General features: G+C 44.8%; 1 protein-coding gene across 1 annotated transcript in view; it reads right to left on the minus strand.

Annotated features, from left to right (window-relative positions):
- LOC121289666 (putative pre-mRNA-splicing factor ATP-dependent RNA helicase DHX32) overlaps positions 1–26805 on the minus strand; it is a 52301-nt gene that overhangs the window by 14543 nt on the left and 10953 nt on the right. The window contains exons 2-7 of the mRNA XM_041209292.1: positions 10452–10645; positions 8780–9164; positions 4916–5161; positions 2685–2784; positions 1979–2137; positions 270–461 (exon numbers count right to left, since the gene is read on the minus strand). Of these exons, the coding sequence (XP_041065226.1) occupies positions 270–461; positions 1979–2137; positions 2685–2784; positions 4916–5161; positions 8780–9164; positions 10452–10645 (1276 nt within the window). The remainder of the gene's footprint in view (positions 1–269; positions 462–1978; positions 2138–2684; positions 2785–4915; positions 5162–8779; positions 9165–10451; positions 10646–26805) is intronic.

The following is a 26805-nucleotide window of genomic DNA, read 5'->3' on the forward strand; positions in this document are numbered from 1 at the left end:
TTTTGTACATCTATATTCTAGCACACCTTTGAAACAGCAAATGAAAGCAAGTTTTACAATAGAATACTAATGTCTGTAATTTCTTGACTGTTTTAAAGCAGAATGAGTTTATAAGGCTAGGTGTTACAATAGCTTACCATAGTATAACAAAACTTGATTGCCATGCCTATAAATCTTTCAAAAATAAAATAGTAATGTAATCTATGCTACATAAATTTATATAGAGAAAACAAAAAGACGGACAAAAATGTAACTGGTTGCTTAAGTACCTGTTACCATGGCAGCTATTGTTAACATTTCATGCATACAGTCAAATTCACAGGATGCAACAAGAGCTTTTGCCATTTGGGGATCCAGTGGAAATTCTGACATAATGATTCCAATTTCTGACAGATTTCCATCATCGTCCAGGGCTGCAAGGTAATCTAGGTCTTCTAATGCCTGCATTAGGGCTTCAGGGGCTGTAGAAAAGGCAATTTAGTCGCTTATCATGTAATGGCTGTCATTGATTTTAAATTTTAGACATTGTGCTCATATAGCATTCTACAATCTATGTGCCCATTATCCATCTCTTCCTACCATTCTATAATACACAGTTAGTATCTCAACCAAAGCCTTTCTTTAATCTGCCAAGTCAGCTGCTGATAATAAATCACTTGGGCTCTTGCAAATTTTGAGCAAATAATCAGTTACTGGGATTAATCGGAAGCTGAAAGGAATCAACCACTCAGCTTAACATTGTATAGGCAGTGAGTAGGTTCAAGGTGCTCAGAACCCATCATATTTAAGTAAAGTTGCAAAATCCTTGAACCAAATTGGGGAAAAAATAACCAACATACATCAAGGAATACAGCATCTCATTTTTTTAAAAAAATATAATTTTTACTTTCTACAACTGATCAGCATTATTCTAGTAATCTGTTTTTCCTCTCAAGCTATCTTTACAATATTTGGGTAAATTAGGTTGTTTTATGCAGTTGTGTAGTTGTTTTTTTGGCATCTTTTTTGTATTCAGCAACTGACATATAGCTCATTGTATACAATTTGTGAACCTACACAAATGTTTCTCATTTCTGCTGCATTTAACAATTTGAAAGACTTGGTGTATGTCATAGCTGAAGCATACAGTACATGCTCAGCCTTCCCAGACAAAGCAAACTAGTACACTCCTAACAATGGCTTTAGTACTGCTGTGACAATCAGGGTGCAGCTGACAGAATTTAATGAAAATGAGTTTATAAATTGTCAGGCAAGACGGCAAGCTTTTCAATTGTCTAGTACAGGCTCTGAATCAGTCTGTCTAAATCAAGAAAAGTTGCTTTTGCACACTTCAAAATGTGCCATATATAATTTTAACTTCAAAACTTGCAACTATTCAAAATTTCTGATTTTAAGCATTGCATCATGCTTTGACAATGTGGAGTCAGAGGATTTGTACAATACAAACAAGGCTGTATTGTGGAAGTGGAATTCATAAAAATTGCAGAGAAAGCTAAAATTCAGCCATCAGAATTAGAATACAATACAAATACTGCATGACAGTGTATGTTGTGAGGTTTCAATAGGCTACTGGTTCAGTACAAAGCAGATGTCTCCAATGATCCCCTGTTAGGTCAATTTAATAATCTATCTACAGCTCAAATATACTTTATTAACAAACATTTTATTTTTAAGTTTATTGTGTTAGATTATCTTCCATTGGCTATAAAAGTTAAGAAGAAGGCACAAATTATTAGCAGTACATTTATATATTCTAAAACTTATGTAATTGATAAATTTACTAGGAATTATGGATTACTTATATGTTTTATCAGCTGCAGAAAAGTTGGTCAAGAGTTTTTGGAAAGATTGTGTAACAGTAGACATCTCATTAGAATTAAAGAACTGAAGCCAAATTTTGATATTTTAGACAATTTAACATCTAACCACTTCAGAAATGGATCATTTCAGCCATGGCATTTTGTAACTACAATATTACCTGGCTTATCAATGAAGTCACATTGGCCCATGTCTGCTATATCCATTCTTTTCAGGAATAAAACCATGCGAGTAAGGTTGGATTCTAGTACACAAGCTGGTGAAAGCTCTGTCATCTCTTTCTTCAGAAATTCCTCAGTATATAATCGGAAACATTTGCCTTAGGAAATCAATTAGTTCAGAACAGCTTAGTTATGCTTTTTGAAATTCATGTTTGTGCAAAAGGAAATAGCAGTTATTATAAAACTTCAGGCAAAATCAATGTTTGTACCATGCAGTAAAGAAAATGCCAGACCTTTAAAAATGTTTCTTATTCCTCATTGTCAAGAAATGAACATAAAGTTATTTTGAGCCTGTATGGTAAGATTTTCTTTCATATTTTCCCATATCCATGCCAGCATTACTAGCACTGACAATGAATTTTCCCTCATCCCAATTAATTTTGTTAGTGTTAATCAAAGCAAGGAAGGAACTTTCCCATTTCAAGCACCTGCCATCAATCATGCTTCCATGTCTTGCACAAAAAGCTCGAGTAAAACTTCCTCTTACTCAACTGCAACATAAGAAGGGCATTACCTACTCACTCACTGGCCTGGGTTCAGTAGGTACAGTTGAATATATATATCCGACACATACATTTCATTGATGGATGTAAATAACCTCTCCAATTTTAAAGACTATGTATCAAATGATTTCAGAAATTTTACCCAATTTAGCTATGCCCATGATCTGTGCACGCATCTCAGCCTGGATTTTGCTGATTGGTCGCATCACTAAAGAATCTGCTCGTATTCTTGGATTGTAAACCTAGGATTAGATAGTGAACAAAATTACAACCTATAGACAAAAATGAAGAATGTCTGAAAGAGAGATACAGTGAGGCAGAAATTTTTTGTCCAGCTACTCTAAACAAAGTTATTAAGAAATCCATACAAGTAGGGGGTCTCCCAATATGAATTGCACACGTACTTCCTCTAGTGACATATTCAATATGCCATGGTCAGGGTATTGAGGCTCAGGCCAACTAAAGCCAAGGATTTGGGACTGAAGAGGGGCACTTCTGGAGTTTAATTAGCCAAAGCCATTCAGTTTATCAGCACATGGCACTATCAGCTTCCCACAAATTGTCCCACAGGACCACCTCACTTGTTTCCAAGGCACTGATTTATCAATAGTTAATCATGGTAAGACTATTTACAAGAAAGCGATCTCCAAAAGCCACCAGTAGAGTTTAGGTGGTTTGTAAGCAAATTCTTTACCTGCTTGCAGACAAGTAAACTACCAACCAATTAATTGATGAGCAATTCCAGTGGAATCTTCCGTGGTTGGCGGCTGCGATAGAGGTGTGAAATGCTTCAAAACATTACCCTCAGTACTTGAAAACTCTCTTCACCTTTATAAAAAAAAACTTTGCTGACAATAGTGCAGTTGTTTTCAAACTGTGGGAGTTGAACATGTATCACTGGGGTGCAAGAAAGGTTGACAAACCTGGAAGATGGGCTTTTTTTGATTTTCAAACACTGGGATATATGTAAATTAAACAAAGACTTTAATGAGAAACTTCTAAATTTGACCCTGCTTCCCTATATATATTCGTCTAATCAGAATGCTACAAATACTTGTTTCCCATTTCAATCTGATTCTCCAAATGGAATTTAAATTTTTGATCGCTCATTTACACGTGTTCCTGCTGAAACAGCAGGGTGCTGCGGTTAATCCAATTGGACCTTGACTAAACCCCTACTGTTCTCCCACTTCACTATCCCATCTACCCCGCCACCCCAACATTTTTCAACAATAAATTTTTTATGAATACTGAAAAAATAAATACTCAAAGGGGGAAAAAGCAATATAATTCTTTATCTTAAGTGAAGTCTTCCCGAAAATAAACATGGTTAAAACACATATCACAAATCAGAATGTGATACTCCAATCATCCCAAAGCTGATACATCCTCCCTCCATTTTTGCCAAGCACAGCAGTTCACCCACCAATAACGAAGGACAACAATCCCAATTCAACGCATTAGTTAATAAGCAGTCCTTTCTTTTCCAACAGACTCCAGAGACAAAAAACAATTCCTTGGCTTCACAAATATAGTCATGCTCAGAAACTTGATAGATTGATTTATCGTTTGTAAGAACTGCAATCAAAATCTATAAACCTTTCATAAAATATATATGTGAATATGCACTTAAGAAATGTAAAAAGAGTAGGAGAATCAGGCTTCTGCTTAAGAAGATAAAGTTATGTAGCTGCAGAAAGAAACTGCACAAACATCCAGCTGTGATGAAGGGTTGGGCAAAGGAAGCTGGAAGAACATTGGTCTGGATAGTTAGACACTGGACATATCCCAGAAGATGCTCTACCGGACCTCTTGGAAGTCCCAAAGCAAGGACTCAGTGAGAATTGCCCAGGAAGTTTGAACTTCCGATGGGTAATTCTGCTGATACTCGGACCCTCCGAGAAAGTCTCCAACTCTGTGGTAGAGCCGGAGACTTCGGACTTCCTTACCTGGATAGTTGTCCAACTGATACTCTTCCCCCCCCCCCCCCCCCCCCCCCCCCCCCCCCCTCCCCTTAGGGTACATACTTCTTCCATTGCTGTTTTCAAAGCAATTTGGGACATTTAAACTCTCTACTTAATGGATATGGCAGCTGGTGCCAGACAAAGGGGTTATGGCTTCTGCGTTTTTTATCTGATCCAGATTTGACCGGAAGATCTGGGTCATTGTCTGTATACTTTTCCTTTGGTTCTACTTTGTGCTCATCTCCTAGGTTCTCTTTTGTGCTCTGGTGCAAGAGAATATAAAATCTTTTGGCCTGAATAAGCTTACAAATGGCTGCCACTGTGTAATTTTCCATACTTAGGAATATAGTGATCATAGTTTTAATACACACTTACTAAACAAATTCAATGTTAGATATGGTGTACTCACATTTCTTCTCTCCATGCCCACATCGATGACAAACTTCACATTCTTAATGCAAAGTAAGGACTCTCCCATACTTGTGGTCAACATCACTCTCCTTTTGTACCGTTTGGAGTTCTTCTCCAACATGTCACTTTGTCTGTCAACATACCGACTCTGTTCAGGGTAAAAAGGAATTGGCACTAGTTCTCCCAGCATTGGGTGCAATTTAGAACCTTCTCGTCTGATAACACTGTAGGCTTCATCAATTTCCTGCCGGTATATAAATATGCCATGTAAATTCTGATAACTCACAGCCAAAAGCATTTACATAAATTTATTTTTGCATCTTTATAAACAATCAGACTGTCAATCATTCAAACCACAAAAGAATCCAGATATGATCCATGGGCTGTAACGCTGAACTGACTAATGTTCTTAGCCCATCAGTTTTATGTTGGAAAATTTGTTTATAACTGTCCAGTTGTAATGGCATTAGTGGACTTACTGGAAGGCAAACAAAAAGTTACTGTTCCATTTACCCTGCAGTGATCCTTGCTGAAAGTACATACATATGCAGATTGAGCATAGTTATGATGATACATGCTCATAAGGTCCAACAACATTTAACAGCTCACAAATGAAGAATGGATACTTTCAAGGGTTCAGGAATACAAGAAGCACTTCTGGGACTGTACCCAACCATAATGGTGGAAGAAAATAAAACTGGCAACTATAACAGAAGGTATATAAATTAAACAGTAAACCTCAGAAGTACTCTCTTCCTTATAAATATGAAGTGGTTTGGGATAAGATTATTTGAATGTTTTTATTTTCTGGTAACTACTGCTGACATTTTTGGGGCAGGACAATCTGGGAGTACCTTCGGTTGACATCTATTGGGAGTTGAAAAATGCAGTAGATAGTTATGTCAGAGTACAATAGGAATTTTGTTATTTACACCTCTTAAACTATCAGTGCCATCACATGCACCGATGTCATTATGACTAGACAGAGTTTGTGATTTATTTTAAAGCAGGAAAGCTTCTGTTCCGATAAGTAGATTAATTTATGCTGCTTAATGTACCACAGAATGATACAGTTTTGATTCTGGCCAGTGAACATATTATTAAGCCTTATATTTGAGCTAACCGGGGTACATAGCAAAGTAGCAATTGCTAGATGAAAAAAGATGGGGTCCACCTAGTTTCCCATTTACCATCCTGCTGGTTGCATGATGCAGCAATAGTGGAGTTATTGCCTAATCACTGTAATCAATCTCTTATCAAGTCTACACTGACCTGTACAAGGTGAGGAAAATGTCCAGTCGTAGAATACTTTGGGGACCGTTCTTCCCAACCATGCTACACTTACCATATGTCATGTTTTAAAGTATTCATATACAATATAGCAAAATATTTCCTGAAAGAAAACTACCCAATTTGCATTTAAAAGAATCAATACCAGCTGCCTCCACCACATCCCTAGGGAACATATTTTGTGGATTTACCATTCCCCCACCGAAATAAGACTTTCACAGATTAATTTTGGGTAGATTTTAGAAATAAGAAACTAGCACATCCCACAACGAACTTTCAATCAAAGTGTCAGTTTGGATTAAGAATGACATCATTCTTGCTTCCAAGTCGAAGACTGAGCTCAAGGACCAGTACTTGAGCAAAATTTGCACTTAGAGTCAGAGTGCTCATTGTCTAAGCTACAGGTCTTTTGGGTGATAAATAAAAGTAGTCTACTTGTTTGATGCTTGTAAAAGATATCATGGTATGAATTGAACTCCAGGCATTCTAGTCAAAATTCGTCTCTTAGGCAACAGCAGCAAAATTGGTCATGGATTTGCCGTTTGTGGGATCTTGCAGTGCTCTGCATCTGCCCAAAAGACAGTGATTATTTCCAACAGTAATTCAATGACTACCACACATTTGGGACATCACTTAGGTTCCATCCAAATTAATGTTTTTTTTCTATATAAAAATAACTGTAGTGTGATATAATATGCTGGAACAGTACTGCTGCTTTCTGCTTTAGTTTAAATTGTTATTCTTCATTTAGTTTTTATTTCGGTGAGGTGGCAAAATAAAATATATGTCGATTCTTATTATAAATATTGTTATAGTATGCAGTGTCAGCATTAGGATATTTAACAAATTAAGTGAAGGAGATAAACAAAATTATTTTGTGCGCTTGCAAAGAGGAGTAGAGTGCTTTCCTCATGACCTGGCAACATCAGTTCCTCAAACACAAAAATAATGTCATTGACTCAACAATTTGCATTTATATAGCATATTTAAGGTGGAAAAATATCCTAAGGAGCTTTAGAGTGAAATGAAATAACAATTAATGGTATGACAAAGAAATAGATATTAGGATGGATGTCTAAAAGTTTGGCCAAAGAGGTGGGCTTTAAGAGGGTCTTCAAAAGGCAAAGGAAGTTTAGGAGTGGAATTTTAGATTCTGGGCTCAGATGGCTGAAAGCACAGCCACAAATGGTGGGACAAAGATATGGGGGATGTATAAGAGGCCAGAGTTGGGAGAATGCAATGCTCTTGGAGGGCTGTAGGGCTGGAAGAAGTTACAGAGATAGGGAAGGGTGAGATCATAAAGGGCTTTAAACATGTGGGTGAGTGTTTTAAAATTGAGGCATTGTAGGGTTATGAAGGAGTCAATGTAGATTCACACACCAATAATGGGTGCATTAACTTGATGTGGCTTAAAATATAGGCAGCAGAGATTGGGATGAGATGAAGCTTATGGAGGGTCAAGAACATAGGCTGGCCAGAACACCAATGCAATAGACAAACCTGGACAAGGCAAAAGCATAGCTAAGCATTTCAAGAGGAGATGTGCTGAGGCTGAAGTAATGATATAGGTCATAAGGTCAGTATAGATCGAATAGGACATTGAGTTGAAAACCGTTGATTTAACTGAGACTATGGCCGGGGAGTGGTGGAGAACTGGATGTCAGACAAGTTGATAAATAACACAGAGGCGATGAGGAGGTCAAGAAACATATAGCTGGGTGATGGCAGAGTACATGTGGAAGCTGGCCGTAGTTCTTAGCATGAAGGCACTGTCGGGTATCATAGATGCGGAAGGGATAGGAGCTAAGGATAAGCCCTTGGGAGACTCCAGAGGTAAAGGTACTGGGACAGGAATTTGACCTTACTGCCATGTATGGAATACTGATGTGCACAAAATGGCTGCTGCATTTACTTTATATGATGTTACATAATTGTACATCTTTCACTGCCCTAAAATGGATCATGGATGCTGCAGCATGATAGGGGGTTCCTCTTGGCACTAAGCTACTGTACTGTGCTGCCACACAGGTATCATGAATATTGTATCAAAATCACATCTTGTGGACCCCAAGATAATGGGTGCTATTTCAAAGCTGGAGCAAATCATTAACAATAAAAGAACTTGGCCTAACAATGTATCAAATAGTTAAAGTTTTCAGAAGGAAGCTACTAAAATCCAGAATGCATATCATTGGCCTACCTATAAAACATTTAGAAATAATGCACATAAGTTATTTTAATTTTTGTATAGGTTGTAAAATAAGTACATTAACTACAAGAAAAGACCACAGTTTCATTACAGTTCCATTTAAACATTTCAGGGCATTTGCAGAAAAAGTTATTACATACAAACTTTGTAGTGGAAGGTATTGCTTTGACTGAAAATATTACACAAGTAAGTACTGTGTTAAACAAAAAGGCAAACACTATAACATGTAATTTGTCTCAGTTATTCACAGCCAATGATGTGGCTAATGAGTTCTTTGGTTGTTAGCAGTTGAGCATTCACCAACTTTCCTATATTATCTTATTAGGAGAAATATATTGTAAAAGATGCAAACAATGAGCTTACCTTTTTACAAGATAGAAAAATTGCAACATCTCCCTTCTCCCTTGTATGATGTATCTCAAACAGCAACCTAAGTGCAGGTAGGAAATAGTTTTCTTGAGGCACACAACTGTAAACAACTTCGACAGGACACCTAATGGGCTCTTTGTTTTCCACTTGTATTAGAGGAACATCACCATAATGGCTATGCAGCTTGTTGGACATATGAGGGGAAATTATTATTACGACTTTTAGTTCTGGCCTTTGTCTCACAATGTCTTTCAGAAGACCTAATAGCACATCCGTAGAAACAGTTCTTTTGTGAGTTTCGTCTATAATGATAACTCCATAGTGTTCCAGTAGAGGGTCTGACATCATTTCTTGCAGTAGCATATCATCCGTGCTGTACCTGGAATATTAAGATATTGTTATTTAATGGTCTTGTTCCGAGTTTACTTTAAAGGGAAAAAAATGGGCTAAAAGTTACTCAGACTTCTACATCATTTATTTTCCGCCACAACAGAGCCTCTTCCGTCACCCTACATACCTAACTTTAAAACAGTAAATTTCTTTAAGTAAAATTATAATGAGTTTTAACCGTGAATTGGGGAATGTTCTGTCGAGCAGCAGATGACAGTTTCCCTTCACCTTTTGGACTTGAGTTGGACTCCAGCCCGGACTGATCGGTTGAAAGTCTACTCTCCTTGTTAACATTTAGGAAATGTAATCTGACATGCTGAATCCAGTTCCTAGTGAGCAATGGACAACAACTGGGCATTTTTATTTATAGCTTTTAAAGAGCTCTAGTATGAGAAATGGAAATGTGCCGTGGGAGTGCAGAACGCGGACACCTCTATTTTGCAATTAGCCCAAAATAGGACCCTTTGGACTGGAGGGGGACGCAGAGGAGATGGGGGTGAGTTACCCCCCCCCGCTCACAAATCTCGCCTCGTTTATCCCAAATAGCGGGCTAAAAGCAGAAAGCTGTCAGTAGTCTTTTCTGCTACAAAGGAATAATAGTTTGCATGAGTGCAAAATCGTATCAGTGGGGGAAGGAAGATAATAGTTGTAAATTTTCTTAATTTCTGTGCTTTGTTATTCCATCTCGATATCATAAACATATATAAGGACAGCAGCTACAGGCTAAACTGTGAAAGTACAAAGCATAGGGATAGTGTTCGCATTGTTACATTTAAATGGTGACTCATGCCCAACTATTCATTTGCTTTCTAAGGTTATAAGCATGATCTATTGTGTGCATGTGTGCAGCATGATTACATTTGACCTTAGGAATTGAAAGTTATTTATCTATTTATAAGTATTTCTCCTATGGCCTTAGGTAATTACAATTTGTGTAAGAAATGGGCATACAATTACTTTTAATCATTTTAAGTATTTATGAAACACTTAATTTACTGTTTTTGTGTTAAATTATCTCTATTTCTTTGTTCAAATTTTGTTTCACTCAAATTTCCTTTTAACTTTCTCAACTCCAACTAATCTTATTCATTCTAATCCTTTCATTTTGTCCTGGTTGCATTCTATTGTTGATCCTTGTAAAGAGTAATGCAAATGGATAAGGACCAGCATATGGCGTAATTTGCTTGAAGAGGGACTTGCAGCTGCAGCAGCTTCCTATTTGCATCTGAGTCAAGGTTCTGCAAGGGTCACCAAAAGTAGATGCAAGCGCACAGACCTCAGGATAGTTTCATTGATGCAGCAGTTTTCAAATGGAATTATGTAGCCCACTTCATGCCCTATGTTGACATCCATTTCATCTGCCACGCGGAGAGCAAGGCCGACAGCTGTCTGCTTATGCGTCTGTGTGCACACTACAACCCCATGCTGATACTTGGAAGCAAGACAATGTTCTGCACACCACTGCGGGATCTAAAAAAGAAAACAAAGGAAACAATCAGGGCACCACTGCCTTCTAGTGTGATGCTTTACTATAGTTTGGTTGGTCAGACAGTTGGACACTTATAAAAGCAAAGTTAAATAGTTTCTGAAGAGACAAGACACTAATTAATAATTCCTTGACCTAGATCTGCATGGAGGCACGTATGTGTCACTATGTGTTTAGGTATATAAATTTTATGTGTGCACACACCTGGATATTACATATGAAATAACAATTGATGGCCATATGTCAAGATGGTAATTCTACAGCTTCGATAGCTCTTCCTGTAGGTCAGTGGCTAAATACATAGTGCAGCAGCAAATCACAGAGTCCAGTTGCATCCTAGATTTCTCTGATCCATAGCGTTAGGTGATCTTAGCTGGGGTCTAGATGTACCATGAACAGCCTCAGTGTCCCTCTGATTACTTGCTGATCTTTTTCAAATAGTCATGCTAAAATCAAGTCTAAACAAGTCTCTTATATTTCTGCACAGCTTAAAACTATCACCCTATGATACAAAACTTGGAAGCTTTGTAAATGGAGGAGGACAGTATAGAACTTCAAAAGGACATTGACATTTCAGTGGAGTGGCAAGATGGGTGGCAGATGAAGCTCAATGCAGGGAACTGAGGTGATTCATTTTGGTAGGAAGAACATGGAGAGACAATGTAAAATAAGGGTTACAATTTTTAAGGGTGTACTGGAACAGAGAGACCTAGGTTTACATGTGTACAGATCATTGAAGGTGGCAGGACAGGTGGAGGGAGCAGTTAATAAAGTATACAGTATCTTGGGCTTTATTAATAGGGCCATAGGGTCCAAGAACAGGGAGGTTATGCTGAGCTTATATAAGTCACTAGTTAGACCTCAGCTGGTGGATTGTGTACAGTTTGGGGCACCACACTATATGTGAACGCATTGGAGAGAGTGCAGAAGAGGGTTAAAAGAATGGTTCCAGGGATGAGAAACTTCAGTTATGAAGATAGATTGGAGAAGTTGGGATTGTTCTTCTTGGGGAGGAGAAGGCTAAGTGGATACTTTATAGAGATGTTTAAAATCATGAGGGGGCTGGATAGAGTAGATAGGGGGAAACTGTTCCCACTTGTCAAGGGATCGAGAATGAGAGGGCACAGATTTAAAGTGATTTTCAAAAGAAGCAAATGTGATGTGAGAAAGAAACTTTTTCGCACAACAAGTGGTTCGAGTCTAGAATGCACTGCCTGGAAGTGTGGTGGAGGCAGGTTCAATCGAGGCATTCAAAATGGGAAATTAATGATTATTTGAATAGGAACAATGTGCAAGGGTATGGGGAAACGGCAGGAGAATGGCACTAAGTCATGATGTTCATTTGGAGTGCCAGTGCCAACACGATGGGATGAATGTCTTCCTTCTGCACTGTAACAATTCTGTGATTCTAATGCCTCAGTTTACTTGACATGACTTTTGGAATTAACATTGGTTGGCTTAGGTACTTTACTATTATTTTTTCAGTAATGCTATTCTATTTTATCTAATGAGACGTTGACCTAATTTATGTCTTTCAATCATCAGTTTGAGTCACTCCACTTCTCTTTGCTTATCCTGCTCCTCTTTCTGGCGTCCCACCACTGGACAATTAAACAACTAATTGGAGGAGAAGGCTCCACAAATAGTCCTATTTTCAATGATGGTGGGAGCCAGCACATCAGTACCCAACATCACAGATGCCAGTTTCCAGCCAATTTGATTCACTCCACAGCATATCAAGAAACAGCTGGAGGCATTGAATATTGCAAGTGCTATGGACCCTGACAACAGTCCAGCAATAGTGATAAAGATTTGTGCTCCAGAAGAGGAAGGGGGGGGGGGGTGGTGTGTGTGTGTGTAGGTGGTGGCATCGTGGTATTGTAACTAGACTAGTACTCCAGAGACTTAGGGTGATGCTCTAGGGAAATGGGTCAAATCCCAACATGGCAGATGGTGAATTTGAATTCAATAAAAATCTTCACTCTTAAATGCACTCTGAACAAGGGCAATAAATGCTGCCCTAGTCTGCATTTTATAATGCCAGCACAAGAGCGGCAGGGCAGAAAAAATAGCAAGAGAGGAGGGAGCAGATAAAACAGTGTGAGAGGAAGGAGCAGATAAAACAATGTGAGAGGAGGGAGCAGGTAAAACAGCACGAGAGTGGCGGGGCAGCTAAAATAGCGCGAGAGGATGGAGCAGATAAAACAGCGCGAGAGCAGGGAGCAGATAAAACAGCGCAAGAGGAGGGAGCAGATAAAACAGCGGGAGAGGAGGGACTAGTCAAAAAAACTGCAAGAGAAGGGAGCAGATGAAATCGCGAGATGAGAGAGCAATAAAACAGCCCGAGAGGACGGAGCAGATAAAACAGCGCGAGTATGGCGGAGCAGATAAAACAGCATGACAGGAGGGAGCAGATAAAAAAGCATGAGCGTGACGCAGCAGATGAAACAGTGCAAGAGGAGGAAGCAGATAAAACAGCGCGAAACCGGCAGAGAAGATAAAACAGCGTAAGAGGAGAGAGCAGATAAAATAGCATGAGAGGAGGGAGCAGATGAAACAGTGCAAAAGGAGGAAACAGATAAAACAGTGCATGAGGAGTAAGCAGATACAAGAGTGTGACAGGAGGGAGCAGATGAAACAGCACGAGAGAAGGGAGCAGGTAAAACAGTGTGAGAGTGGCAGAGCAGATGAAACAGTGATAGGAGGGAGCAGATAAAACAGCACGAGAGCAGCAGAGCAGATGAAACAGTGTGAGAGGAGGGAGCAGATAAAACAGCATGAGAGCGGCAGAGCAGATAAAAAAGTGCGAGAGGAGGGAGCAGATAAAACAGTGCAATAGGAGGGAGCAGACAAAACAACACAAGAGGAGGGAGCAGATAAAACAGTGTTAGAGGAGGGAGCAGATAAAACAGCGCGAGAGGAGGGAGCAGATAAAACAGCCCGACAGGAGGGAGCAGATACGACAGCGCAAGAGGAGACAGCAGATAAAACAGGACGAGCGGAGGGAACAGATGAAACAACACGAGAGGAGGGAACAGATAAAACAGCATGAGAGGAGGGAGCAGATAAAATAATGTGAGGAGGGAGCAGGTAAAACAGCGCAAGAGGATGGAGCAGATAAAAGACCGTGAGAGGAGGGAGCAGTTGAAACAGTGCAAGAGGAGGAAGCAGATGAAACAGAGCAAGAGGGGGGAGCAGATAAAACAGCGAGAGTGGCGGAGCAGCTAAAACAGTGCGAGAGGAGGAAGCAGATAAAATAGCGTGAGAGGAGGGAGCAGATGAAACAGTGCAAGAGGAGGAAGCAGATAAAACAGTGCACGAGAAGGGAGGCGATAAAATAGCGCAAGAGGAGGGAGCAGACAAAACAATGCAAGAGGAGGGAGCAGCTAAAACAGCGAGAGCATGGAGCAGCTAAGACAGCGTGAGAGGAGGGAACAGGTAAAACAGCCCGAGGGGAGGGAACAGATAAAACAGTGCAATAGGAGGGAGCAGATAAAACAACACAAGAGGAGGGAGCAGATAAAACAGCGAGAGTGCGGAGCAGCTAAAACAGCGTGAGAAGAGGGAGCAGATAAAACAGCCCGAGAGGAGGGAACAGATAAAACAGTGCAATAGGAGGGAGCAGATAAAACAACACAAGAGGAGGGAGCAGATAAAACAGCGTGAGCATGGCGGAGCAGATGAAACAGTGTGAGAGGAGGGAGCAGATAAAAAAGCATGAAAGCGGCGGAGTAGATGAAACAGCATGAGAGGTGGGAGCAGATAAAAAAGCGTGAGAGGAGGGAGCAGATGAAACAGCGTGAGAGGAGGCAGCAGATAAAACAGTGTGAGACCGGTGGAGAAGATAAAACAGCGCAAGATGGAGGAGCAAATGGAACAGCATGAGAGGAGGTAGCAGATGAAACAGCGTGAGAGGAAGGAACAGATGAAACAGCACAAGAGGAGGGAGCAGATAAAACATTGTGAGAGGAGGGACCAGATAAAACAGTGCGAGAGGCGGGAGCAGATGAAATAGAGCGAGAGGAGGAAGCAGATAAAACTGCAAGAGAGCGGCAGAGCAGATAAAACAGCGCAAGAGGAGGGAGCAGACAAAATAGAAAGAGCGGCAGCGCAGCTAAAACAGCACGAGAGGAGGGAGCAGATAAAACAAGGTGAGTGGATGGAGCAGATAAACCATGCAAGAGGAGGGAGCAGATAAAATACCGTGAGAGGAGGGAGCGGTTGAAACTGTGCAAGAGAAGGGAGCAGATAAAACACCACAAGAGGATGGAGCAGACAAAACGGCAAAAGCGGAGGGAGCGGATGAAACAGCGGGAGAGGAGGGCCAGACAAAAAACTGCAAGAGGAGAGAGCAGATGAAACAGCTTGACAGGAGGGAGCAGATAAAAAAGCATGAGAGCAGCGAAGCAGATGAAACAGTGCAAGAGGAGGAAGCAGATAAAACAGTGTGAGAGGAGGGAGCAGATGAAACAGCGCGAGACCAGTGGAGAAGACAAAACAGCGCAAGATGGGGGAGCAAATGGAACAGCGTGAGAGGAGGAAGCAGATAAAACCGCAACAGGAGGAAGTAGATAAAACAGCGGAAGAGGGGGGAGCAAATGGAACAGTACGAGAGGAGGGAGCAGATGAAACAACACGAGAGGAGGGAGCAGATAAAACATTGTGAGAGGAGGGACCAGATAAAACAGTGCGAGAGGTGGGAGCAGATGAAATAGAACGAGAGGAGGAAGCAGATAAAACTGCGCGAGAGCGGCAGAGCAGATAAAACAATGCAAGAGGAGGGAGCAGACAAAACAGAAAAAGCGGCGGAGCAGCTACACAGCGCGAGAGGCGGGAGCAGATAAAACAAGGTGAGAAGATGGAGCAGATAAACAGTGCAAGAGGAGGGAGCAGATAAAATACCGTGAGAGGAGGGAGCAGTTGAAACAGTGCAAGAGGAGGAAGCAGATAAAATAGCGAGAGCGGCGGAGCAGCTAAAACAGCGTGAGAAGAGGGAGCAGATAAAACAGCCCGAGAGGAGGGAACAGATAAAACAGCGTGAGCGTGGTGGAGCAGATGAAAGAGTGTGAGAGGAAGGAGCAGATAAAAAAGCATGAGAGCGGCGGAGTAGATGAAGCAGCGTGAGATGAGGAAGCAGCTAAAACAGTGCGAGAGGAGGGAGCAGATAAAACAGCGTGAGAGGAGGGAGCAGATAAAACAGCATGAGAGAAGGGAACAGATGAAACAGTGCAAGAGGAGGAAGCAGATAAAACAGTGCACGAGAAGGGAGGACATAAAATAGCGTGATAGGAGGGAGCAGACAAAACAACGCAAGAGGAGGGAGCAGATAAAACAGCGAAAGCACGGAGCAGCTAAAACAGTGTGAGAAGAGGGAGCAGATAAAACAGCATGAGAGGAGGGAGCAGATAAAACAGCATGAGAGAAGGGAGCAGATCAAACAATTCAAGAGGAGGAAGCAGATAAAACAGTGCACAAGAAGGGAGGCGATAAAATAGTGCGAGAGGAGGTAGCAGACAAAACAACGCAAGAGGAGGGAGCAGACAAAACAGAAAGAGCAGCAGAGATGCTAAAACAGCGTGGGAGGAGAGAGCAGATAAAACAGGGTGAGAGGATGGAGCAGATAAACAGTGCAAGAGGAGGGAGCAGATAAAATACCGTGAGAGGAGGGAGCAGTTGAAACAGTGCAAGAGGAGGAAGCAGATAAAACAGAGCAGGAGAAGGGAGCAGATAAAACAGCGAGAGCGGCGGAACAGCTAAAACAGCGTGAGAAGAGAGGGCAGATAAAACAGCCCGAAAGGAGGGAACAGATAAAACAGTGCAATAGGAGAGAGCAGATAAACAACACAAGAGGAAGGAGCAGATAAAACAGTTTGAGCGTGGCGGAGCAGGTGAAACAGTGTGAGAGGAGGGAGCAGATAAAAAAGCATGTGAGTGGCGGAGTAGATGAAGCAACGTGAGAGGAGGGATCAGATAAAACAGTGCAAGAGGAGGGAGCAGATAAAACAGCATGAGCGGAGGGAGCAGATGAAACAGCGTGAGAAGAGGGAGCAGATAAAACAGTGCGAGACCGGTGGAGAAGATAAATCAGCACAAGATGGAGGAGCAAATGGAACAGCGTGAGAGGAAGAAGCAGATAAAACAGAGCAAGAGGAGGAAATAGATAAAACAGCGGAAGAGGGGGGAACAAATGGAATAGCAGGAGAGGAGGGAGCAGATGAAACAGCGTGAGAGGAGGCAGCAGATAAAACAGTGCGAGACCGGTGGATAAGATAAAACAGCGCAAGATGGGGGAGCAAGTGGAACAGCGTGAGAGGAGGAAGCAGATAAAACAGCAAGAGGAGGAAGTAGATAAAACAGCGGAAGAGGGGGGAGCAAATGGAACAGTACGAGAGGAGGGAGCAGATGAAACAACGCGAGAGGAGGGAACAGATGAAACAGCACAAGAGGAGGGAGCAGATAAAACATTGTGAGAGGAGGGACCAGATAAAACAGTGCGAGAGGTGGGAGCAGATGAAATAGAACGAGAGGAGGAAGCAGATAAAACTGCACGAGAGCGGCAGAGCAGATAAAACAGTGCAAGAGAAGGGAGCAGACAAAACAGAAAGAGCGGCGGAGCAGCTACAACAGCGCAAGAGGAGGGAGCAGATAAAACAGGGTGAGAGGATGGAGCAGATAAACAGTGCAAGAGGAGGGAGCAGATGAAACAACGCAAGAGGAGGGAGCAGATAAAACACCACAAGAGGATGGAGCAGACAAAACGGCAAAAGCGGAGGGAGCGGATGAAACAGCGGGAGAGGAGGGACCAGACAAAAAACTGCAAGAGAAGGGAGCAGATGAAACCGCAAGATGAGGGAGCAATAAAATAGCGCAAGAGGAGGGAGCAGATGAAACAGCACGAGAGGAGGGAGCAGATAAAACAGTGCGAGCGTGGCGGAGCAGATGAAACAGCTAGATAGGAGGGAGCAGATAAAAAAGCATGACAGCAGCGAAGCAGATGAAACAGTGCAAGAGGAGGGAGCAGATAAAACAGTGTGAGAGGAGGGAGCAGATGAAACAGCGCGAGACCAGTGGAGAAGATAAAACAGTGCAAGAGGAGAGAGCACATAAAACAGTGCGAGAGGAGGGAGCAGATAAAATAGCATGAGAGGAAGGAGCAGATGAAACAGTGCAAGAGGAGGAAGCAGATAAAACAGTGCACGAGGAGTGAGCAGAAAAAAGAGTGCAACAGGAGGGAGCAGATGAAACAGCGCGAGAGAAGGGAGAAGGTAAAACAGCGTGAGAGTGGCAGAGCAGATGAAACAGCGTGAGAGGAGGGAACAGATAAAACAGCACGAGAGCAGCGGAGCAGATGAAACAGCATGAGAGGAGGGAGCAGATAAAACAGCCCAAGAGGAGGGAGCAGATAAAACAGCGTGAGAGGAGGCAGCAGATAAAACAGTGCGAGACCGGTGCAGAAGATAAAACAGCGCAAGATGGGGGAGCAAATGGAACAGCGTGAGAGGAGGAAGCAGATAAAACAGCAAGAGGAGGAAGTAGATAAAACAGCGGAAGAGGGGGGAGCAAATGGAACAGTACGAGAGGAGGGAGCAGATGAAACAATGCGAGAGGAGGGAACAGATCAAACAGCACAAGAGGAGAGAGCAGATAAAACATTGTGAGAGGAGGGACCAGATAAAACATTGCGAGAGGCGGGAGCAGATGAAATAGAACGAGAGGAGGAAGCAGATAAAACTGCGCGAGAGCGGCAGAGCAGATAAAACAGTACAAGAGGAGGGAGCAGACAAAACAGAAAGAGCGGCGGAGCAGCTACACAGCGCGAGAGGCGGGAGCAGATAAAACAAGGTGAGAAGATGGAGCAGATAAACAGTGCAAGGGGAGGGAGCAGATAAAACAGTGCGAGAGGAGGGACCAGACAAAACATTGCAAGAGGTGGGAGCAGATGAAACAACGCAAGAGGAGGGAGCAGATAAAACACCACAAGAAGATGGAGCAGACAAAACGGCAAAAGCGGAGGGAGCAGATGAAACAGCAGGAGAGGAGGGACCAGACAAAAAACTGCAAGAGAAGGGAGCAGATGAAACCGCGAGATGAGGGAGCAATAAAACAGCACAAGAGGAGGGAGCAGATGAAACAGCACGAGAGGAGGGAGCAGATAAAACAGTGCGAGCGTGGCGGAGCAGATGAAACAGCTTGACAGGAGGGAGCAGATAAAAAAGCATGAAAGCGGCGAAGCAGATGAAACAGTGCGAGAGGAGGGAGCAGATAAAACAGTGTGAGAGGAGGGAGCAGATAAAACAGCGCGAGACCAGTAGAGAAGATAAAACAGCACAAGAGGAGAGAGCACATAAAACAGTGCGAGAGGAGGGAGCAGATAAAATAGCATGAAAGGAGGGAGCAGATGAGACAGTGCAAGAGGATGAAGCAGATAAAAGTGCTTGAGGAGTGAGCAGCTAAAAGAGTGTGACAGAGGAAACAGATAAAACTGCGCAAGAGGAGGGAGCAGATAAATTAGCATGAGAGGAAGGAGCAGATGAAACAGTGCAAGAGGAGGAAGCAGATAAAACAGTGCACAAGGAATGAGCAGAAAAAAGAGTGCGACAGGAGGGAGCAGATGAAACAGCGCGAGAGAAGGGAGAAGGTAAAACAGCGTGAGAGTGGCAGAGCAGATGAAACAGCGTGAGAGGAGGGAGCAAATAAAACAGCACGAGAGCGGCGGAGCAGATGAAACAGCATGAGAGGAGGGAGCAGATAAAACAGCCCAAGAGGAGGGAGCAGATAAAACAGTGCGAGAGGAGGGTGCAGCTAAAACAGCGTGAGAGGAGGGAGCAGATAAAACAGCCTGAGAGGAGGGAACAGATAAAACAGCGCAAGAGGAGGGAGCAGGTAAAACGGGATGAGCGGAGGGAACAGATAAAACAACGCGAAAGGAGGGAGCAGATGAAACAGTGTGAGATGATGGAGCAGATAAAACAGCGCGAGAAGAAGGAGCAGATAAAACAGTGTGAGAGGAGGGAGCAGACAAAACAATGCAAGAGGAGGGAGCAGATAAAACAGCGAGAGCGGCGGAGCAGCTAAAACAGCGCGAGAGGAGGGAGCAGATAAAACAGCGTGAGAGGAGGGAGCAGATAAAACAGCTTGAGAGGAGGGAGCAGATGAAACAGTGCAAGAGGAGGAAGCAGATAAAACAGTGCACGAGAAGGGAGGAGATAAAATAGCGCGAGAGGAGGGAGCAGACAAAACAACGCAAGAGGAGGGAGCAAATAAAACAGCGAGAGCGGCGGAGCAGCTAAAACAGTACGAGAGGAGGGAGCAGATAAAACAGTGCAATAGGAGGGAGCAGATAAAACAACGCAAGAGGAGGGAGCAGATAAAACAGTGCGTGCGTGGCGGAGCAGGTGAAACAGTGTGAGAGGAGGGAGCAGATAAAACAGCATGAGAGCGGCGGAGCAGTTGAAACAGGGCGAGACGAGGGAGCAGTTAAAACAGCATGAGAGGAAGGAGCAGATAAAACAACCCGAGAGGAGGGAGCAGATAAAACAGCGCGAGCTTGGCAGAGCAGGTGAAACAGCGTGAGAGGTGGGAGCAGATAAAACAGCGTGAGATGAGGGAGCAGATAAAACAGCGCAAGAGGAGGGAGCAGATGAAATCGCGCGAGAGGAGAGAGCAGATAAAACAGCGCGAGAGTGGTGGAGCAGATGAAACAGCATACGAGGATGGAGCAGGTAAAACAGCACGAATGCAGTGGTGCAGATGAAAGAGCACGAGAGGAGGGAGCAGATAAAATAGCCCAAGAGGAGGGAGCAGATAAGTGGTGCAATAGGAGGGAGCAGATAAAACAACGTGAGAGAAGTGGGCAGATAAAACAGCCCGAGAAGAGGGAGCAGATAAAATAGCCCAAGAGGAGGGAGCAGATAAATGGTGCAATAGGAGGGAGCAGATAAAACAATGTGAGAGGAGTGGGCAGATAAAACAGCCCGAGAGGAGGGAGCAGATAAAACAGCGCAAGCTTGGCAGAGCAGATAAAACAGCGCAAGATGTGGGAGCAGATAAAACAGCGCGAGGGGAGGGAGCAGATGAAATCGCGTGAGAGGAGAGAGCAGGTAGAACATCTCGAGAGCAAGGAGCAGGTGAAACAGCGCGAGAGGAGCGAGTAGATAAAACAGCGCGAGAGTGGTGGAGCAGATGAAACAGCGTGAGTGTGGCGGAGCAGATGAAACAGCACGAGTGTAGCGAAGCAGATGAAACAGTGCAAGAGGAGGGAGCAGATAAAGCAGTGCAACAGTAGGGAGCAGATAAAACAGCGAGACAGGCAGAGCAGCTAAAACAGCGCGAGAAGAGGGAGCAGTTAAAACAGCACGAGAGGAAGGAGCAGAAGAAACAGCCTGAGAGGAGGGAGCAGTTAAAACAGCACGAGAGGAAGGAGCAGATAAAATAGCCCAAGAGGAGGGAGCAGATAAACGGCGCAATAGGAGGGAGCAGATAAAACAACGTGAGAGGAGTGGGCAGATAAAACAACGCGAGAATGGCGGAGCAAATGACACAGCGTAAGAGGAGGGAGCAGATAATACAGTGCAAGAGGAAGGAGCAGATGAATCAGTGCGAGAGGAGGGAGCAGATAAAACAGCGCGAGCGTGGCGGAGCAGATGTAACAGTGCAAGAGGAGGGAGCAGATAAAGCAGCGAGACAGGCGGAGCAGCTAAAACAGCGCGAGAGGAGGGAGCAGTTAAAACAGCGTGAGAGGAAGGAGCAGAAAAAACAGCCCGAGAGGAGGGAGCAGATAAAACAGCGCAAGCTTGGCAGAGCAGATGAAACAGCGTGAGAGGTGGGAGCAGATAAAACAGCGTGAGATGAGGGAGCAGATAAAACAGCGCGAGAGGCGGGAGCAGATAAAACAGCGCGAGGGGAGAGAGCAGATAAAACAGCGTGAGAGCAAGGAGCAGGTGAAGCAGCGCGAGAGGAGCGAGCAGATAAAACAGCGCGAGAGTGGTGGAGCAGATGAAACAGCATACGAGGACGGAGCAGGTAAAACAGCACAAATGCAGCGGTGCAGATGAAACAGCATGAGAGGAGGGAGCAGATAAAATAGCCCAAGAGGAGGGAGCAGATAAAACGGTGCAATAGGATGGAGCAGATAAAACAACGTGAGAGGAGTGAGCAGATAAAACAGCCCGAGAGGAGGGAGCAGATAAAACAGCATGAGAGCGGCGGTGCAGATGAAACAGCACAAGCGGAGGGAGCTGATAAAATAGCGTGAGTGGAGGGAGCAGATGAAACAGCGCGAGAGGAGGGAGCTGATAAAACAGCGCGAGACCGGCTGAGAAGATAAAAAAGCGCAAAAGGAGGGAACAGATGAAACCGTGCGAGAGTGACGGAGCAGATAAAACAGCGCAAGAGCAGCGGTGCAGATGAAACAGGGCGAGAGGTGGGAGCAGATAAAACAGCACGAGACCGGCAGAGTAGATAAAACAGCGCAAGAGCAGCGGTGCAGATGAAACAGGGCGAGAGGACGGAGCAGATGAAACAGTGCAAGCGGAGGGAGCAGATAAAGCAGTGCAACAGTAGGGAGCAGATAAAATAGCGAGACAGGCGGAGCAGCTAAAACAGCGAGACAGGCGGAGCAGCTAAAACAGCGTGAGGAGGGAGCAGTTAAAACAGCACGAGAGGAAGGAGCAGATAAAACAGCCTGAGAGGAGGGAGCAGATAAAACAGCGCGAGCTTGCCAGAGCAGATGAAACAGCGTGAGAGGCGGGAGCAGATAAAACAGTGTGAGCTGAGGGAGCAGATAAAACAGCGCAAGAGGAGGGAGCAGATGAAATCGCGCGAGAGGAGAGAGCAGATAAAACAGCGCAAGCTTGGCAGAGCAGATAAAACAGCGCAAGATGTGGGAGCAGATAAAACAGCGCGAGGGGAGGGAGCAGATGAAATCGCGTGAGAGGAGAGAGCAGGTAGAACATCTCGAGAGCAAGGAGCAGGTGAAACAGCGCGAGAGGAGCGAGTAGATAAAACAGCGCGAGAGTGGTGGAGCAGATGAAACAGCGTGAGTGTGGCGGAGCAGATGAAACAGCACGAGTGTAGCGAAGCAGATGAAACAGTGCAAGAGGAGGGAGCAGATAAAGCAGTGCAACAGTAGGGAGCAGATAAAACAGCGAGACAGGCAGAGCAGCTAAAACAGCGCGAGAAGAGGGAGCAGTTAAAACAGCACGAGAGGAAGGAGCAGAAGAAACAGCCTGAGAGGAGGGAGCAGTTAAAACAGCACGAGAGGAAGGAGCAGATAAAATAGCCCAAGAGGAGGGAGCAGATAAACGGCGCAATAGGAGGGAGCAGATAAAACAACGTGAGAGGAGTGGGCAGATAAAACAACGCGAGAATGGCGGAGCAAATGACACAGCGTAAGAGGAGGGAGCAGATAATACAGTGCAAGAGGAAGGAGCAGATGAATCAGTGCGAGAGGAGGGAGCAGATAAAACAGCGCGAGCGTGGCGGAGCAGATGTAACAGTGCAAGAGGAGGGAGCAGATAAAGCAGCGAGACAGGCGGAGCAGCTAAAACAGCGCGAGAGGAGGGAGCAGTTAAAACAGCGTGAGAGGAAGGAGCAGAAAAAACAGCCCGAGAGGAGGGAGCAGATAAAACAGCGCAAGCTTGGCAGAGCAGATGAAACAGCGTGAGAGGTGGGAGCAGATAAAACAGCGTGAGATGAGGGAGCAGATAAAACAGCGCGAGAGGCGGGAGCAGATAAAACAGCGCGAGGGGAGAGAGCAGATAAAACAGCGTGAGAGCAAGGAGCAGGTGAAACAGCGCGAGAGGAGCGAGCAGATAAAACAGCGCGAGAGTGGTGGAGCAGATGAAACAGCATACGAGGACGGAGCAGGTAAAACAGCACAAATGCAGCGGTGCAGATGAAACAGCATGAGAGGAGGGAGCAGATAAAATAGCCCAAGAGGAGGGAGCAGATAAAACGGTGCAATAGGATGGAGCAGATAAAACAACGTGAGAGGAGTGAGCAGATAAAACAGCCCGAGAGGAGGGAGCAGATAAAACAGCATGAGAGCGGCAGTGCAGATGAAACAGCACAAGCGGAGGGAGCTGATAAAATAGCGTGAGTGGAGGGAGCAGATGAAACAGCGCGAGAGGAGGGAGCTGATAAAACAGCGCGAGACCGGCTGAGAAGATAAAAAAGCGCAAAAGGAGGGAACAGATGAAACCGTGCGAGAGTGACGGAGCAGATAAAACAGCGCAAGAGCAGCGGTGCAGATGAAACAGGGCGAGAGGTGGGAGCAGATAAAACAGCACGAGACCGGCAGAGTAGATAAAACAGCGCAAGAGCAGCGGTGCAGATGAAACAGGGCGAGAGGACGGAGCAGATGAAACAGTGCAAGCGGAGGGAGCAGATAAAGCAGTGCAACAGTAGGGAGCAGATAAAATAGCGAGACAGGCGGAGCAGCTAAAACAGCGAGACAGGCGGAGCAGCTAAAACAGCGTGAGGAGGGAGCAGTTAAAACAGCACGAGAGGAAGGAGCAGATAAAACAGCCTGAGAGGAGGGAGCAGATAAAACAGCGCGAGCTTGCCAGAGCAGATGAAACAGCGTGAGAGGCGGGAGCAGATAAAACAGTGTGAGCTGAGGGAGCAGATAAAACAGCGCAAGAGGAGGGAGCAGATGAAATCGCGCGAGAGGAGAGAGCAGATAAAACAGCGCGAGAGCAAGGAGCAGGTGAAACAGCGCGAGAGGCGGGAGCAGATAAAACAGCGCGAGAGTGGTGGAGCAGATGAAACAGCATACGAGGACGGAGCAGGTAAAACAGCACGAATGCAGGGGTGCAGATGAAAGAGCACGAGAGGAGGGAGCTGATAAAATAGCCCAAGAGGAGGGAGCAGATAAATGGTGCAATAGGAGGGAGCAGATAAAACAACGTGAGAGAAGTGGGCAGATAAAACAGCCCGAGAGGAGGGAGCAGATAAAACAGCACGAGAATGGCGGAGCAAATGACACAGCGTAAGAGGAGGGAGCAGATAATACAGTGCAAGAGGAAGGAGCAGATGAATCAGTGCGAGAGGAGGGAGCAGATAAAACAGCGCGAGCGTGGCGGAGCAGATGAAACAGCATGAGAGGAGGGAGCAGATAAAACTTTGTGAAAGGCGAGAGCATATGAAACAACACGAGCGGAGGCAGCAGATAAAACTGTGCGAGAGGAGAGAGATGAAACAGCGCGAGATGAGGGAGCAGATAAAACAGCGCGAGAGGCGGGAGCAGATAAAACAGCGCGAGGGGAGGGAGCAGATGAAATCGCACAAGGGGAGAGAGCAGATAAAACAGCGCGAGAGCAAGGAGCAGGTGAAACAGCGCGAGAGGAGGGAGCAGATGAAACAGCACAAGAGGAGGGAGCAGATAGAACAGCGTGAGTGTGGCGGAGCACATGAAACAGTGTGAGAGGACGGAGCAGATAAAGCAGTGCAAGAGAAAGGAGCAGGTAAAACAGCGCGAGAGGAGCGAGCAGATAAAACAGCGCGAGAGGAGGGAGCAGAAGAAACAGCGTGAGAGGAGGGAGCAGATAAAACAGCATGAAAATGGTGGAGCAGATGAGACAGTGTGAGAGGAGGGAGCAGATGAAACAGCACAAGAGGAGGGAGCAGATAGAACAGCGTGAGTGTGGCGGAGCACATGAAACAGTGCGAGAGGAGGGAGCAGATAAAACCATGTGAGAGGAGGGAGCAGATAAAACAGTGCAAGAGGAGGGAGCATATGAAACAACACGAGAGGAGGAAGCAGCTAAAACAGCATGAGAGTGGCAGAGCAGATGAAATAGTGTGAGTGTAGGGAGCAACTAAAACAGCGTGAGAGGAGGGAGCAGATGAAACAGCGCGAGAGGATGGAGCTGATAAAACAGCGCAAGACCGGCTGAGAAGATAAAACAGCTCATGAGGAGGGAGCAGATAAAACAGCGCAAGAGCAGCGGTTCAGATGAAACAGGCCGAGAGGTGGGAGCAGATAAAACAGCGCGAGAGCGGCAGAGTAGATAAAACAGTGCAAGAGGAGGGAGCAGATAAAACAGCAAGAGCGGCGGAGCAGCTAAAACGGCGCAAGAGATGGGAGCAGATAAAACAGGTGAGAGACGGGAGCAGATAAAACACTGTAAGAGGAGGGAGCAAATAAAGCAGTGCAACAGTAGGGAGCAGATAAAACAGCACGAGAGAAGAGAGCAGATAAAACAGCACGAGAGAAGAGAGCAGATAAAACAGCGCGAGCATGGCAGAGCAGATGAAACAGCGTGAGAGGACAGAGCAGATAAAACAGCGTGAGATGAGGGAGCAGATAAAACAGCGCGAGAAGAGGGAGCAGATGAAACAGCCTGGGAGGAGAGAGCAGATAAAACAGCATAAGGGGAGGGAGCAGATGAGATAACATGAGAGGAGAGAGCAGATAAAACGGAGTGAGAGGAGGGCGCAGATGAAACAGCGCGAGATGAGGGAGCAGATCAAACAGTGCAAGAGAAGGGAACAGATAAAACAGTGCAGCAGCAAGGAGCAGGTGAGACAGCGCGAGAGAAGCGAGCAGATAAAACAGCGCAAGTGTGGCAGAGCAGATGAAACAGCGTGAGGGGACAGAGCAGATAAAACAGCACAAGTGCAGCGGAGCAGATGAAACAGCGTGAGAGGAGGCAGCAGATAAAACAGTGCAATAGGAGGGAGCAGATAAAACAGTGCAAGAGGAGGGAACAAACGAAACAGCACGAGGAGGGTACAGATAAAACAGCACAAGAATGGCGGAGCAGATGAAACAGCGTGAGAGGAGGTAGCAGATAATACAGTGCAAGAGGAAGGAGCAGGTGAAACAGCGCGAGAGGAGGGAGCAGATAAAACAGTGCGAGCATGGCAGAGCTGATGAAACAGCGTGAGAGGAGGGAGCAGATAATACAGTGCAAGAGGAAGGAGCAGATGAAACAGCGCGAGAGGAGGGAGCATATAAAACAGTGCAAGTCCGGCGGAGCAGATAAAACAACGTGAGAGGAGAGAGCAGATGAAACAGTGCAAGAGGAGGAAGCAGATAAAACAGTGCACAAGGAGGGAGCAGATAAAATAGCATGAGAGGAGGGAGCAGATGAAACAGCGCAAGAGGAGGGAGCAAGTAAAACTGCGCAAGAGCGGCGGA

This window comes from Carcharodon carcharias, chromosome 17 (assembly GCF_017639515.1).
Source record: "Carcharodon carcharias isolate sCarCar2 chromosome 17, sCarCar2.pri, whole genome shotgun sequence".
In the NCBI taxonomy this organism is placed as follows: domain Eukaryota; kingdom Metazoa; phylum Chordata; class Chondrichthyes; order Lamniformes; family Lamnidae; genus Carcharodon; species Carcharodon carcharias.